General features: G+C 36.8%; 1 protein-coding gene across 1 annotated transcript in view; it reads left to right on the top strand.

Annotated features, from left to right (window-relative positions):
• The window catches only part of DRAM2 (DNA damage regulated autophagy modulator 2), a 19,280-nt gene extending 5,296 nt beyond the window's left edge, over positions 1-13,984 (top strand). The window contains exons 4-10 of the mRNA XM_077780142.1: positions 1,178-1,322; positions 4,279-4,346; positions 5,839-5,978; positions 9,421-9,598; positions 10,085-10,167; positions 11,839-11,931; positions 12,442-13,984. Coding sequence (XP_077636268.1) covers positions 1,192-1,322; positions 4,279-4,346; positions 5,839-5,978; positions 9,421-9,598; positions 10,085-10,167; positions 11,839-11,931; positions 12,442-12,549 — 801 coding nt within the window. The 5' untranslated portion in view covers positions 1,178-1,191 and the 3' untranslated portion in view covers positions 12,550-13,984. The remainder of the gene's footprint in view (positions 1-1,177; positions 1,323-4,278; positions 4,347-5,838; positions 5,979-9,420; positions 9,599-10,084; positions 10,168-11,838; positions 11,932-12,441) is intronic.
• The last annotated feature ends 784 nt before the right edge of the window (positions 13,985-14,768 follow it).

Below are 14,768 nucleotides of genomic sequence, written 5' to 3'. Positions count from 1 at the left end.
CCATGCACATAATGGTGAACAAAACAGTTGATTTCTGCTCTCTCAGAATCTAAGGTTTAGTACAGAAGCTAAAACCAAGCGAACAAGCCTGGGTTAAGTGAGATAAATGCCCTGGTTGGAGAAGTAAAGGGTACCATTGGAAATAAAGTAGGGACACTCAGCCGAAGCTGGAACGTCTGGGACATGAATAGGTATAGAAGTTAACAGGTGGGCTGGAGGGATGATAGCATTGTGGTGTGTCATCCAGACAGAACGGTGTACATGAAGGTCTATGAGTGTGCAAGAGAGCATGACCCATTTGAACATCTGAAAGAAGTTTGCTATAGCAGTAGAGCATAGTGATTGGTGTTAGAATGGAATGCCTGAGTTTGAATTCTGTCTCTACTGAGTTCCAGCTCTGTGACCTTGGACAGTTTTCTTAACCTCTGTAATTCTGTTGTGAGAAGTAAATGAGATCATGCAATCAAGGTGCTTAGTAACTTGGTGACACAGAGTAGACACTGTTTACTTTTCTAATGATGATGAAGAGGATGATAGCTAGAACAAGGAGCTGGGAACAGAGAAGTAGCCAGAGATGAATTATGGGAAAGTAAGTCGAGATCATATAAAACGAAGACCTTGTAGATGGTGTTAGTGAGGAAAGATAGTTTTTATTATCTTTTATTTATCTGTAAGGGCACAGGGAGGCCTTGAAAGATTATTGTAGGAGAATTAAATGGTCAGATTAGTATTTCAGAATTAGAAGGCTCACTCTGGGTTTAGGGTGGAGTCTAGATTGATGTCTCCACACTAGAGAAGGACCATTTAGGAGATTGTAACAATAATGTGGTCAAGAAATGATGGTGTTCTGAGTAGAGTAGTGGCAGGAAAGACAGAGAGAAAGGGTAGACTTGAAGGAAATTTGAGATATTGAATAAACATTAGTACTTGAGTATGTGTGGAAAGATGGGGGAGAAAGAATGTTTCTGAATATGCCAAGTGGGTGAAACTTGGTTCCATATACTGAGAAATTGAAAGCGAGCAGGTGTTAGTAGATGGTGTGGGGGATGATTTCAGAAGGGGGACAGCTCATGGTGATAAGTACAAGATAGTGGGAGTGGATAGCTAAAGCAGAAGAGATGAAATACTTGTGGATTATCTTTTCTAATTTGTTGTTGTTGTTTTTTTTCTACTTCAGAAGACCTGTTTGAGATGTGGTGGTTTCAGCAAGGGCTCTGTTTTCTTCCTTCTGCCCTAGTAATTTGGACAGCTGCTGCTTTCATATTTTCATACATTACTGCCATAACACTCCACCATGTTGACCCTGCTTTGCCTTATATCAGGTCAGTGAAATGTATCCTTTTGTAGGAGACTGTTTATGTATCATTCACATTTCAACATTGAAGCCATTTACAATTGCACCATAAACCTAACCAAAGAGGTAAAAGATCTGTACTCTGTTTCATAGAACACTGATGAAAGAAATTGAAGAGGACACCAAAAAATGGAAACACATCCCATGCTCATGGATTGGAAGAACAAATACTGTTAAAATGTCTATACTACCCAAAGCCAACATTTAATGTTAACATTTTAAAATTCAGATTTCATGTTTGACATCACACCAACAAAAGGAACATAAAAAGGAAGTTGTGTTTAGGTCTTTCCATGTGATAGAAAAATGTGGAGATGGAGTAAGATTTATTTAATGAATTAGTTAGTGAATTATGCCTTGTTTTCCAAATAAGTCTTTGAGGTTGTCTCAGAAGACAGATGTGGAATTCTTCTCCCCTTAAAATTCAAAAATGCTGCAAACAACAGTAATAATATTAAAATATAATGGTGATGGCAACTATTAGTTGACCTACTGTGTACAAGGTAACACTTTAAGCATTTACCTAAATTTACCTTTTAAAACTATCTATAAGAGATTGGAACGTTACCATCTACATTTGTTCTCACAGTAGCATGATATGGAGCAAAGGATATCAACAAACTGGGTACACTTTGGGAAGATGTACAAAAACCAAAGATACTTTAGAATTTAAGGTTCCAGTTCTAGGAATAATCTGATGAATAATCACCTCACTGTGCTAGAGGAATGTAGCTTAAGGAGCCAATTCAATCTTTAGTAACTCTTTAGGGAGCATATATCTATGATTCCTGAGCGTCTGTCAGCATTTTTAGTTCCCTTTCAAGAACTTGTCTGCTTTCACTTTAAAGAGCTTTTAATCCATTAAGAGGCCTTTGGGTTCTTCTGAGTTTCAGTTCTGCATGTGATTTTCTGACAGATAGTACCCTAGACACTTCCTTTTCCGTCCCTGTCATTCTGCCTTTTTATTTTCCTGCTAATGACCTTAATATTATTACCCTGGGATCTTTCTCCAACATTCTAATAGATCTAAACTCAGTAGTACTTAATTTTACTTCTCAGGCTCATTTCCTTCATCTGAAAAATGATCGAATTCAATTAGATGCTCTGCAAACTTCCTTTCAGTTCACAGACCCTATCTGAAAGGTTTAATTGTTAATAGTCCCAAAAGACATAACCAACTGTAAATTTCATTCTAAGGACAATTCCACTGGAAATGTGCTTCAGGTGTTCTCTTAGTGGTTCAGGTAGTAGACGCTCAGGTAGAATGCACGAGACTGGTACTGGGGCACGAGAAGAAATTATTAGAACTTCTGTGTGTATTTTTTTTAATCTCCATATTTAAACTTATATAATAAATACATTTTGAAGTTACATGGTCAGATTTTTGTTGTTGTTGTTATGTTAGTATATTATCAAAACAGTTTGATGACCACTGGGTTGGGGCATAATGCTGATGAGGTGATGGACTTGGCTGTTTTCACTTGTGGGCCAGTTTATGTCATTCTGATGCAGAGCCAAGGAAGGAGCACACTTAGCCCATCATCTTGGAAATGCATGCTTTTGTTTACTTATGGGATAGTTCAAAACTGTAGCATCACTTGAAATACAACTATTACGGATTATTATGGATTTTTTTCTGATTATAAGGATATATGTACATTATTTTTGAAAGTTTGAAAGGTAGAAGAAACCAACAAAACCATAATCTCCACCTCCTGAAGATGATCAGAAGAACAGAATCTTTTGTTTCTGAAGATACATTTTAGAGTCAGAAGGAGCAATACTTAGAGTTTATATTTGATACTTTACTTTTCCTGAACTTAACCCAAATGTTCACCAAACCTTATTGATTCCTTACCAGACCTGAGTTTCCATTTCTTTTTTAATCCCATTACGTTGTGTTAGTTGAGATCGTTATTATTTTTGAAAGAGACTTTGAAAAAGTCTTTGTCTTTTTCATCTTTACTGTAGTTTGAGGGAAGGGAAAAGAACTAACATTTAATATGTATCTCCCCTGCACCTGCTACTGTGCTAGGTCTTCACATGTATGACCACAGTTTCATTTCCTCATGTTGGGCTGATGAGGCTAGGAGGGAATTAATAGCCCCATTTTGCAGACAAGGAACAGAGGGAGTGAGAAGAGTAAACCCAAGGTTCCACAGTAAATGGCGGATGGACTGTTGATCTGGATCTCTGTATTCCTCACTGCCCTGAAACACAGGCATGTAAACTGATACATTGCAATACATTGTACTATGTGATTGTAATAGAAGTGTGGACAGAATGCTTCATGGGTCTGCATTCTGCTAGAGGAGCTGGCTAAGGCTGTGGAGAGGAAGGGAACCAAAGCTGGTCTCGCGTGGAAGCTCCAGGAAGCCAAGGGCTTTGTCTCTTTTACTAACCACTGTATTCCTATCCCTAAAATACTGTCTGGCACTTAGGAGATGCTTGGTAAATGTTTTTTTAATTAACAGGAAATGATTAGGTATTAATTGAATTATAGACAACATCAACAACAGATGCCAAGACAGAGTCATGAAAAGATCTGCAGTGTTTTAGAGAATGAACATTGAGGTGACACAGATGAACACACCTGCCCAGGATGCCAGTCAGGAACACAGCCCCAACACACCCAGCATGTTTTGTTTTGTTTCTGTTTTTGTTTTTGTTTTTTAAATCATTTTCTATTGATCTCTGTTATATGAAAAAGGAATAAAGCTGAAGCGATATGAGAAAAAAGTGAACCAGATAGGATACTGTGAGCTCAAACTGTCATGTCCTCATAAAATTATTATATAAGAGCCGAACTTACAAACATATAAAAAGATATAGGATTTGAAGTAACCCCTGTTATTTTTTATTCTTTAGAAAAACTGCACATGTATATCTAGTGTGAGAAATCTACATACCTTCTTTTCTTTCAGTGACACCGGTACCCTACCTCCAGAAAAATGCTTGTTTGGGGCAATGTTAAATATCGCTGCAGTTTTATGTAAGTAATGGGAATTATTTTAAAATTTGAAATTAATAGCTAAATTAGTTTCCTTCTTTAAACACTATTCTGGGGCACCTGGGTGGCTCAGTCGGTTAAGCGTCCGACTTTGGCTCAGGTCATCATCTCACAGTTCGTGGGTTCGAGCCCCACATCAGGCTCTGTGCCGACAGCTAGCTCAGGGCCTGGAGCCCGTTTCAGATTGTGTCTCCCTCTCTCTCTGACCCTCCCCTGCTCATGCTGTCTCTCTTTCTCTCTCTCTCTCTCTCTTTCTCTCAGAAATAAATAAATTTAAAAAAAAACCACTATTCTGTTACTTGTTTTACTTTCTGTTTACTTGAGGGACTATTATCACTAAATTATTGATCACAGATATGTTCCTTTTAAAAAGAAAAGCAATTTCTAAAAATGCTAAATTACAGATATCATAAAAAATGTCTGTGAGGCTATTTGACTGCTTATCCAAATAGAAGTTGTGAAATATAATCAAATATTTCTTGAGGCCATAAGTGGATTTCTTAAGCAACCAGTAGAGGACAGAAAACTCACAACTAACATTAACGAAATTCATTTAGGCTAAACAGTTTAGACGTTTGAGAGCAGCAGAGGGACCATGTTTTGATTTTTGAACTATGTTCTATCGCCAGAAGAATGGAGTTCAACTGTATTTGACATTCCTGTTTGTTTATTTTTTTGAACCAGGCTTTATTAATGACTTACTAAAATATTTTTTCTCTCAGTTGTGATTGTTTTAAATATTTGCATTCTTCCATATGATATTTATCACTTGCTTGGGTCAAAAATTGAAGTCAAGAAAATGATTCAGTGTATAGAAATTCTTCTTATGACTAAAGTTTTCAAAAAACATGTCTACAAAAGCATCTCTGTTTCATTTTCTACACTTCCAAGTTCTTTGACAGTATTTCTGTGATGGAAAATTTGATTTGATTTGACTCCTTGACTAACAAGGATAGTAAAGTGGGTTGTTCTAGGGTTGTTTTTTTTTTCTGTATGTTGACTGCTATATTTCATTGAGCCAAATTGTAATAACTTGAAATAAAATGAGATGAGAGTGAAGCAAATCATCCTTTGGTGTTTTGTTTTGTTTGCCTGGACCCATTTTATACATATTTTAGCACTAATTACTTTAGACTTTAATGCTGGTCATATAGGGTGTTTTGTGTTTTTTAATACTTATTATTAGAGATTTTCAGAAGACATCAAACTTCTCTCTCAAATTTTACCCTAAATGTCTGTAAATGTGAGGCCCACAGGAGGCTAGTGCCTTTGAGTCACACAGAGATATTACTAGTTCTGTAATGCAACCTTAAAAGCTATTTAAAATCGACAGCTGTTTCTGCTTTTTGTTTTTTCTCTTCTCTCAGATAAACTGTAAAAGGAAAATCTATGCTATATGACCTTTGTTAACTATTGGCAACTTTATTCCCTGGTTATTTATTACTTTGTTGGCTTTCGTATTATCTCTTCCCAGGCATTGCTACAATTTATGTTCGTTACAAGCAAGTCCATGCTCTGAATCCTGAAGAGAATCGTATCATCAGAATAAACAAGGCTGGCCTTGCACTTGGATTACTGAGTTGTTTTGGACTTTCTATTGTGGCAAACTTCCAGGTTTGTGCTTTACCCCAGCATAGGTATTTTCCTGAAGTACCTAAATTAATACATCTTAAAAAGGAAACCTGAAACATTCGGTTATGATCTGTTATTGTTTCTTTGCCTTAACAAAGTAGAATCCCTTGCCTTTATGTTATTTGACCTTCTTAGAGATCACTACATATACAATGAGATAAATTCATTCTCAGCTGCTGAACACCTATAAATTATTCCGACCTTTTAAGGATTCACAGAACTCTTTATTTATTAGACTCTTTCTTATTACTTAGTTGGTGATTAATCTAAGACCAGAGGGAATTGATATAAATTATAAGTGACAAAATTATAGACTTAAAAAAAATATGCCTAACATCTATTTTATATTTATATTCTTGTTTAGATGTTCCCATTGATCACCTCTCTTTCTAGGTGCTCAGCCCCTTATATGAGTAAGTAAAGGTAGGATATGGAGCTCTTCCAGCTTTTTCTCAGGGAATTCTTAAAGTGGTAGCAACCTTCATAAACATTTACCAACTCTTCACATTCCTTTCTGTTGACATTCTTTCAGCCACCTCCTGGGCGCATGGTGTCTTTTGATTAGTTTCTCTACAGTCTTTATAAAGTTTCAGTTTAGACATTTGGTGCCCTATTTATACACACTCACCATACAAATACACTAATAGAGACATATTCATGCATCTAGTGTAGTTACGTTTGGTTGATAGATCGCTTTCTTCCCACAGTAATTTAAGGCCTTGACGTCATTATCCATCTTTGAGCTCTGCTCTTCCCTAAGTCCTTAATGTCTTCTGCAGCCCGCTGGCTGAAACAGTCAAAGAGAACATGGAAAAACCACACCTGCTTCTTTACAGCTTTAACCTTAACTAGAATGAATCACATCATTCTAGTAACGTTTATTTGCTAGACACAGGGGGGCTAGGAAATGAAGTCTTGCTGAGCATCAGTTCCTGGGGCCACTGTAAACCATGAACGCGACACATAAGTTTTGGTGGACAGCTACCTACCTGTCTTTGCCACAAATAGGGTTCCTGTCTTCCCTGATCAGTTTCCGTATTCCTGCTCATAGCCCTAAAATAGTTAATTTCATTTTTGTCTGTATTTTTCCAGACTTTATCCATATCTATAGGTACATTCCCATATGAAAATAAGAAGATAATACCATTTTGTTTTATTTTGTTTTATTATTTTTTCTATTGTTTTACAGGTGCTGAATTTTTTCTTGTTTACCCAAAGTGGTAATTACAACGCTTTTTTCCCCTCCTAGTACTCATAACTCATTGCCAGTTATTTTTTTAAATATAATTTATTGTCAGATTGGTTTCCATACAACACCCAGTGCTCATCCAAACAAGTGACCTCCTCCATGCCCATCATCCATTTTCCCGTCTTCCCCACCCCCCATCAATCCTCAGTTTGTTCTCAGTATATAAGAGTCTCTTATGGTTTGTCTCCCTCCTCTGTAACTTTTTTTTCCTCCTTCCCCTCCCCCATGGTCTTCTAAGTTTCTCAGGATTCATATATGAGTGAAAACATACGGTATCTGTCTTTCTCTGATTGACTTACTTCGCTCAGCATAATACCCTCCAGCTCCATCCATATTGCTGCAAATGGCCAGATTTCATTCTTTCTCATTGCCAATTGTATATATAAACCACATCTTCTTTATCCATTTGTCAGTTGATGGACATTTAGGCTCTTTCCATGATTTGGCTATGGTTGATAGCGCTGCTATAAACAGTGGGGTACATGTGCCCCTACAAATCAGCACTCCTGTATCCGTTAGATAAATTCTTAGTAGTGTTATTGCTGGGTTGTAGGGTAATTCTATTTTTAATTTTTTGAGGAAACTCCACACTGTTTTCCAGAGCGACTGCGCCAGTTTGTATTCCCACCAACAGTGTAAGAGGGTGCTCGTTTCTCCACATCCTCACCAGCATCTATAGTCTCCTGATTTGTTCATTTTAGCCACTCTGACTGGCGTGAGGTGGTATCTCAGCATGGTTTTGATTTGTATTTCCGTGATGAGGAGGGATGTTGAGCATAGTTTCATGTGTCTGTTGGCCATCGGGATGTCTTCTTTGGAGAAGTGTCTATTCATGTCTTCTGCCCATTTCTTTACTGGATTATTTGTTTTTCGGGTGTGGAGTTTGATGAATTCCTTATAGATAACTTATTGCCAGTTATATGTAACACCACAAACTGAATCAAAGTAGTCCTTTCTCTCCAAAAGAAAACCAATGGCTTTGGCAAAAACATTGTTATCTTTTACTTCTTTTTTAAAAAAAATTTTTTAACATTTATTTATTTTTGAGAGACATAGAGCACGAGCTGGGAAGGAGCAGAGAGAGAGAGAGGGAGACACAGAATCTGAAACAGGCTCCAGGCTCCAAGCTGTCAGCACAGAGCCCAACACGAGGCTTGAACTCACCAACTAGTGAGGTCATTACCTGAACCGAAATCGGACCCTTAACCAACTGAGCCACCCAGGCGCCCCTCCTTCATTTCTTTATACTGGGAACTTCCTGTAGCTTCAACTAAGAAAGCTGGGCTCCCTGTTTTTGTGAATTAGCACAGTCGACTGAAAGGAGGGGCCCAAGATAGCCCTACCTATCCCCTCCCGCCACTTGGTGATGCCCTCCATGCCAGATTCTATGCAGTGCCTTCCCAACCACGTGAAATACAGACAGTGCCAGCTTCAAAACCAAGAGAGTTCAACTGAAGACGTTTGTAGCATTTGTGGAGAGCCACTGTTGTCACTTTTAATCAGAGGGTATATGTAGTAAAAAGTAAAATGTAAATGGACACTGGTAAGAGTGAAGTAAAGGGGGAAAATTNACCACAGCCATGGTGGTGGGGGGAGGAGGGTGCGGGGGGAGGGGAGGGAGCTTTAAATTTTTTGAGCCTTTAAATTGCTTTTGGAGTTAAATTGGGTTTAAGCTTCATCTCCTTCCCTCCAGCTTCCCAACCCTGCTAATGTTCTTCTGCTGTGCACTACCCTTTTTCTATAACCCTTATTACCATCTAACATGCTCTGGATTTTACTTCTAAACTTTATCATTTATTGTGTTTGCTTCTTCACTTGAATATAAACTCTGAGGGCCAGATGCTTTCCTGTTGTGTTCACTAATATATCTGAATACTTAAAACAGTGCTTGACACACAAGAGGCACCCAAATAAACATGTTATTCAATGAGTAAATGAACAATTACTGTCATATTTTCAGTAGTGGCATATGAATAATTTGGTTTACCATAATCCTCTGTCTTATGCTGAGTACTCTGAGAAACAATTACTTCAAGAAGTAATTTTGTAGACTTCATAGTAGTTTTCCACTCAGTGAATGTTCTATTGAAATCACTGGCTTATGCTTTTAAATACTGTGTTGGCAATGTGTTTTGAATTTATCTTATTTACTTATTTCTTCTTTCTACCTCTTAGAAAACAGAGTTTTTTGCTGTACACATATGTGGAGCTGTGCTCACCTTTGGTATGGGCTCATTATATATGTTGGTTCAGACCATCCTTTCCTACCAAATGCAGCCCAAAATTCATGGCAAACAAGTCTTCTGGATTAGACTATTGCTGGTTATCTGGTGTGGAGTAAGTGCGTTTACCAGTATCCTTTGCTGTAAAATGTGGCTCCACTTGGAAGGGAATTGAATAACAGAATTTAAATGAACATTGTTGGCATATTGTAAGCAGGTCTTTTGTGGGTGAGATTCTTGGGCTAGTAAATTAAAAGACTTGAAACGTGAAATTCAAATTTTACAAAGGACCCCAGTAATTGAGCTCAGAACAAAGCTCATGTTCACTTCAGAGATGTGAAGGATGCGTCTGTATCCCTGCGAACAATGACGTAGGATAGTACTGACTCAGGGAGCAAAGAGGGACTGACTATGCAGACCATTTCATAGTAATCCTCCAGGCACATTTCAATTTTCACTACTGCTTTGTGACATCTAGTCTTTAAGAAAATGGGTTTGGACCTTGGAAACAAATGTATGAGTAATCCTTTTGGACCTTTAAAGTGATTTTTATTTTGAATCTAATTTAAATGTACAGGTCTTGTCCGAGATTCTCCTTGACTGACTTTTTTTTACAGTGCTGACTTCCTCGTCATTTTTGCACAGTGGCAGTTTCGGCAAGGATGTAGACCAGAAACTCCATTGGAACCCCGAGGACAAAGTAAGAACTTGGAATCTATAAAACTTAGTTTTATATTAAAGATGACTATTTTAGTGGGTTTTGATGTACTCTTTTGTGTTATCACCAAAAATGAAACTTTCTCAGCAGAATAATCAATTATGTTAAATTAGGATTGTTTTCTCTGTATGATTGAGCTTGTATAGAACCACCATGTTCTGTCACATCTGATCACTGAACATTTTGAAAACGTGATGAGAATCATGATAGCAAAGAGTTTTCTCAGAAATTGTTCCTCCTAAATATGGATGTAGTGTACAGCATACCCAACTGAAATCTTTTATTATTAGAATTCTTGTTTCCTGAATCATTATCTAAAAGTTTATTATTACGGACTCTGGATTTGGGTTCCAATATGCTGGATATCTGAATGGAGATAGCATCTTTGATCCTGAGAAGAAAAGTGGAGGGACATATACTAAATAGATGATAAAATAAAGTTCATCTGTTTTCATAAACCTCTCAGTGGCATTTCATTTTAAATCATTTTTAAAGAATTAGCCCTGGATAGGACATGTTTGTAAGAATGAAAGAATGAAATGATTTATTAGATTCTCTCAGTTATTTTTTAAAATATTTTTTAACGTTTATTTACTTTTGAGAGAGAGAGAGAGACAGAGCATGATCAGGGGAGGGGAAGAGAGAGACAGAGACACAGAATCCGAAGCAGGCTCCAGGCTCCGAGCTGCCAGTGCAGAGCCTGATGTGGGGTTCGAACTCACAGACCATGAGATCATGACCTGAGCTGAAGCCGGACACTTAACCGATTGAGCCACCCAGATGTCCCACTCTCAGTTATTATTATTTTTTATTATATATTTATTTTTTTATTTTAAAGAGAGATACATGAGCAGGGGAGAGGGGCAGAGGGAGAGAGAAGGAGAATCTCCAGCAGGTTCTGTGCTCAGTGCTAGGATCATGACCTGACTGAAAATCAAGAGCTGGATGCTCAACCAGTTGAGCCATCTAGGCACCCCTGGATTCTCCTAGTTATAATCCATATATTATTTAATGCTCTAAAAATAACACCAGTTTTACCATGAGCAGTTTTTACCTAAACATTTTTAGTGGCATTTAATGAATCTTATGTTTGAGGGAAAGGCAGTAACTTCCTGATCATAGAGTATAAGTTCTCCTGTCTTAATTCTCATGTGGAAATTTTATTTGCTCTGGATGAAATTTACAATAGCTAAATCATTTAGGAGGAATTTTCCTAATGTCTGCCTTTAATTCTTGAGCTATGTTCAGTAAATTAAGGATTGTTTTTTTTTTCCACAGAAAGTTCAGATATGGAATTATTTATAAAATATAAATAGAATTAAGTTTTTAAACAAACCTGAATTTAGATACTTTATATTTACAGAAAAATGGTGAAAATAGTACGGAGGGTTCTGTGTTATCAATATATTCTATACCTACCCCTTTTAGTAACATCTTTAATTAGTATAGCATGTTTGTTACAGTTAAACTCAAATGGATACATTTTTAACAAGAGGCTATAGTGTGTTTAAAATATCCATAGTATTTACCTGATTGTCCTTTGATTTTCATAAGACCAATTGGATTATACATTTTATGGGGTTTTTATGTGAGAGAAATTATAGATTATTTGACATTTCACAGAACTGTTATTTTTTTCCATTGTCATCCAAGGGCTATGTGCTTCACATGATCACCACTGCAGCAGAATGGTCTATGTCATTCTCCTTCTTTGGTTTTTTCCTGACTTATATCCGTGATTTTCAGGTAAGAAAACCTAGCATCAGATTCATGCAGTCATACTGCCTTCAGGTGGAATAAGAGAAGTTTCTATAGGCAAGTCTCCAGCCTTTTTGAAAATTAACTTTGTAAGCAGCACTGCCAGAAGAGGAGCTTCTCAGGGCGGTTGTTTCTGTGTTTGGAGGAGGAGTGTGTTGCTAAAGTATTCAAACTCGAAAAGAGGGCTGTAAAACAAATTTGCAGAAACTTTTCCACAGAATTTTCATCAACTCTGCCTACATTTACTGATTCCTTTTAGAAACCAAGGAAAAATGAAGAACTTCTGAGTAGAGAAGCTTGGTTTTCCCAACTCTGTTGGTACTACAGATGATACCTTGGGCAGTACAGCTTCTGTCTCGTTCTTGTTACTCCTTAGAATTGATTTACATCCCCAACCCCATAAATATTCTTCAGAACATATTGAAGATGTGATGTCGAAGCCGTTGAAGATGTCTTTAAGGAGCAAACATCTATATGTAATTTTCTTTTCTGTTACAGAAAATTTCTTTACGAGTGGAAGCCAATTTACATGGATTAACCCTCTATGACACTGCTCCTTGCCCTGTTAACAATGAACGAACACGGCTACTTTCCAGAGATTTATGATGAAGGGATAAAACATTTCTGTGATGATTATGATTCTCAGGGAGTGGGGAAAATGTTCATGAAAGTTACTTACTCTGCTCTGAAATTTTTAACCAGTTAATCAAGGCTGACAGTGATATTGATGAACACTGATAATCAAGAGACATAAATAAAGCCATTTGATAAGTTATTTTAAAGGATATCATCAAGAAGAGAATGGGAAAACATTTATGCCTATACTTTTTTTAATCTCAGAAAATAAAAACCAAAGGACTACAACACTGTAGATTTTTTTTCTACTTAAGAGAAACAACCAGAAGTACACCAAGCAGTCTACAAAATCCAGCATTTTGTATTTTCTAAATCACTGTAAAGCATGTTTTGTTTTATAGGAGACATTTTCCAGGACCCTGGATACTCAGCATTGCTCAGCAGCTCCTTTAAAATTGGGTTTTGAAGTAATTGTTATACCATATCAATATGTTTCTTACAGTCTTTATAAAGTTTTTTTCTGCTGGAATCCACTTATTAAGGGGAGCAGACCTGAATTCATTCATGTAAGCACTTTCATTGCTTAGGTTTTGCACACGTGATTCTGTAGGTATTGATTTAATTCCTGCCACAAGACCAAATACTATGCCAACTGGTCTGTCACACACATCCTTGGAATAGGTTCATTTACCTTGGTCTCTGAAATGAGATTTTAATCACTTAACGCATTGGAGAAGTAGCTATAGGTAAATTTACTTCAAATGTGATTTACATAAAACAAGGGCTAGTGTTCATACATAAGACTAAGAAATTTGTGAATAATAGCAGATATGATTAATATAAGTTACCACAAACTACAGCCAAGAGCTTCTTAGATTTTCATTTATATAGAAATTATAAGTATTTGTAAAAGTAGTCTTGAATGAAAAAATATTAACCCTTTTAAACAGGGTGTGATCTTTGTAGGAAGGACAAAATCAGTCGAAAGAGGGGAGGGGGGGAAAGCTATGTACAAATAGTTATGATACATGCATCCACCAAAACAACTTTCTCTCTCTCTGACATGTAAGTGATCGGATAGCTTCTACTTGGATCCGTATCTGTGCAGATAAAGAATGGTTTACAGATGCCAGATAAAATTCAAAAGAAGAAAATGATCATCCAGAAGGTGGTGCGCAGTGACTGGTTCTCAACAGAATTTTTGAAGATTAACAGGGTTTATCATTTTAGAAGAAATGGTCCCATGGCCAAAATAAAAGTTTAACAAGTGACAACAAGTTTAACGTATAAGAGGGAACCCTTTAAAGGAAAATGGTTATCTGGTGTAATTAGAAATGTCAATTAGGAATAACTTTCTAGATATAGGACTGTGTAAATAATACTCCTGATGGAATAAAATACTATTTATGTATATCATGCAGTAGTGACCATGGGAGATATTTCAATAAATATTGATTCATTGAAATCTGGCATCATTAGAAAAAAAAATTGGATACAAACCATGAACAATTTCTTTCATGCCTCTGAAAATCATGTGCAACCCACCTGAGAGCCAGTGGTTGGTCCTGACTCCTGTACATCAAGGAAGCTGAAATTCAAGTTGTGAAGGACCACATATGGTGAGAGGGGAATTGATAGAATCAAAGTTTATAAATTACATTTAGGGAGGATGACAAAGGGAAGAACTTGGACTTATGGGTCTGTACCAGATTATTAGACTTAGAAATATGCACTAACGCATTAAAGAAATTACTGTAAAACAAAATGTTACTTCAATAGTATTTTAATCCCATTATTTACCCTTTACCCTTAAACATGACAGAGGCTGAAAATGTTAATAAGTTCAAAAGGGGATTACAAATAGATTTTTGAATGTGTGTTTATCCCTCACTTATGCTGAAATAATGGAAGAGAACCACACCGTCCCTTAAAATATGACTTGCCTCCAGTGTCAGTACAGTAGCTTATATAAACAGATAAGGCATTCCTCCTCAGTTCTCTCAACATTATGTATTGAACATTTAGTGTTCAAGATAGAAGTTTTAAGCTGACAAAATTAACAGATTCTATGAACTGAATGTATCTATTTCTTTTTTGTTCTGGATACACAGTACACAGCAAAACTGCATTTCCAAGCCCCCCTTTCAATTAAGAATTGCATGAGACTGAATATTAGCCAGTGAAATGTAAATGAAATGGAAGTATTTGTTGTTTTCATATTAAGATTCTGAAAAATGGGAATGCCCTTA

Source organism: Crocuta crocuta, unplaced genomic scaffold (assembly GCF_008692635.1).
Source record: "Crocuta crocuta isolate KB4526 unplaced genomic scaffold, BGI_CrCroc_1.0 scaffold364, whole genome shotgun sequence".
NCBI classification, from domain to species: domain Eukaryota; kingdom Metazoa; phylum Chordata; class Mammalia; order Carnivora; family Hyaenidae; genus Crocuta; species Crocuta crocuta.
Note: the sequence above shows the minus strand (reverse complement) of the source record. Positions and strands in the feature narration are given on the sequence as shown.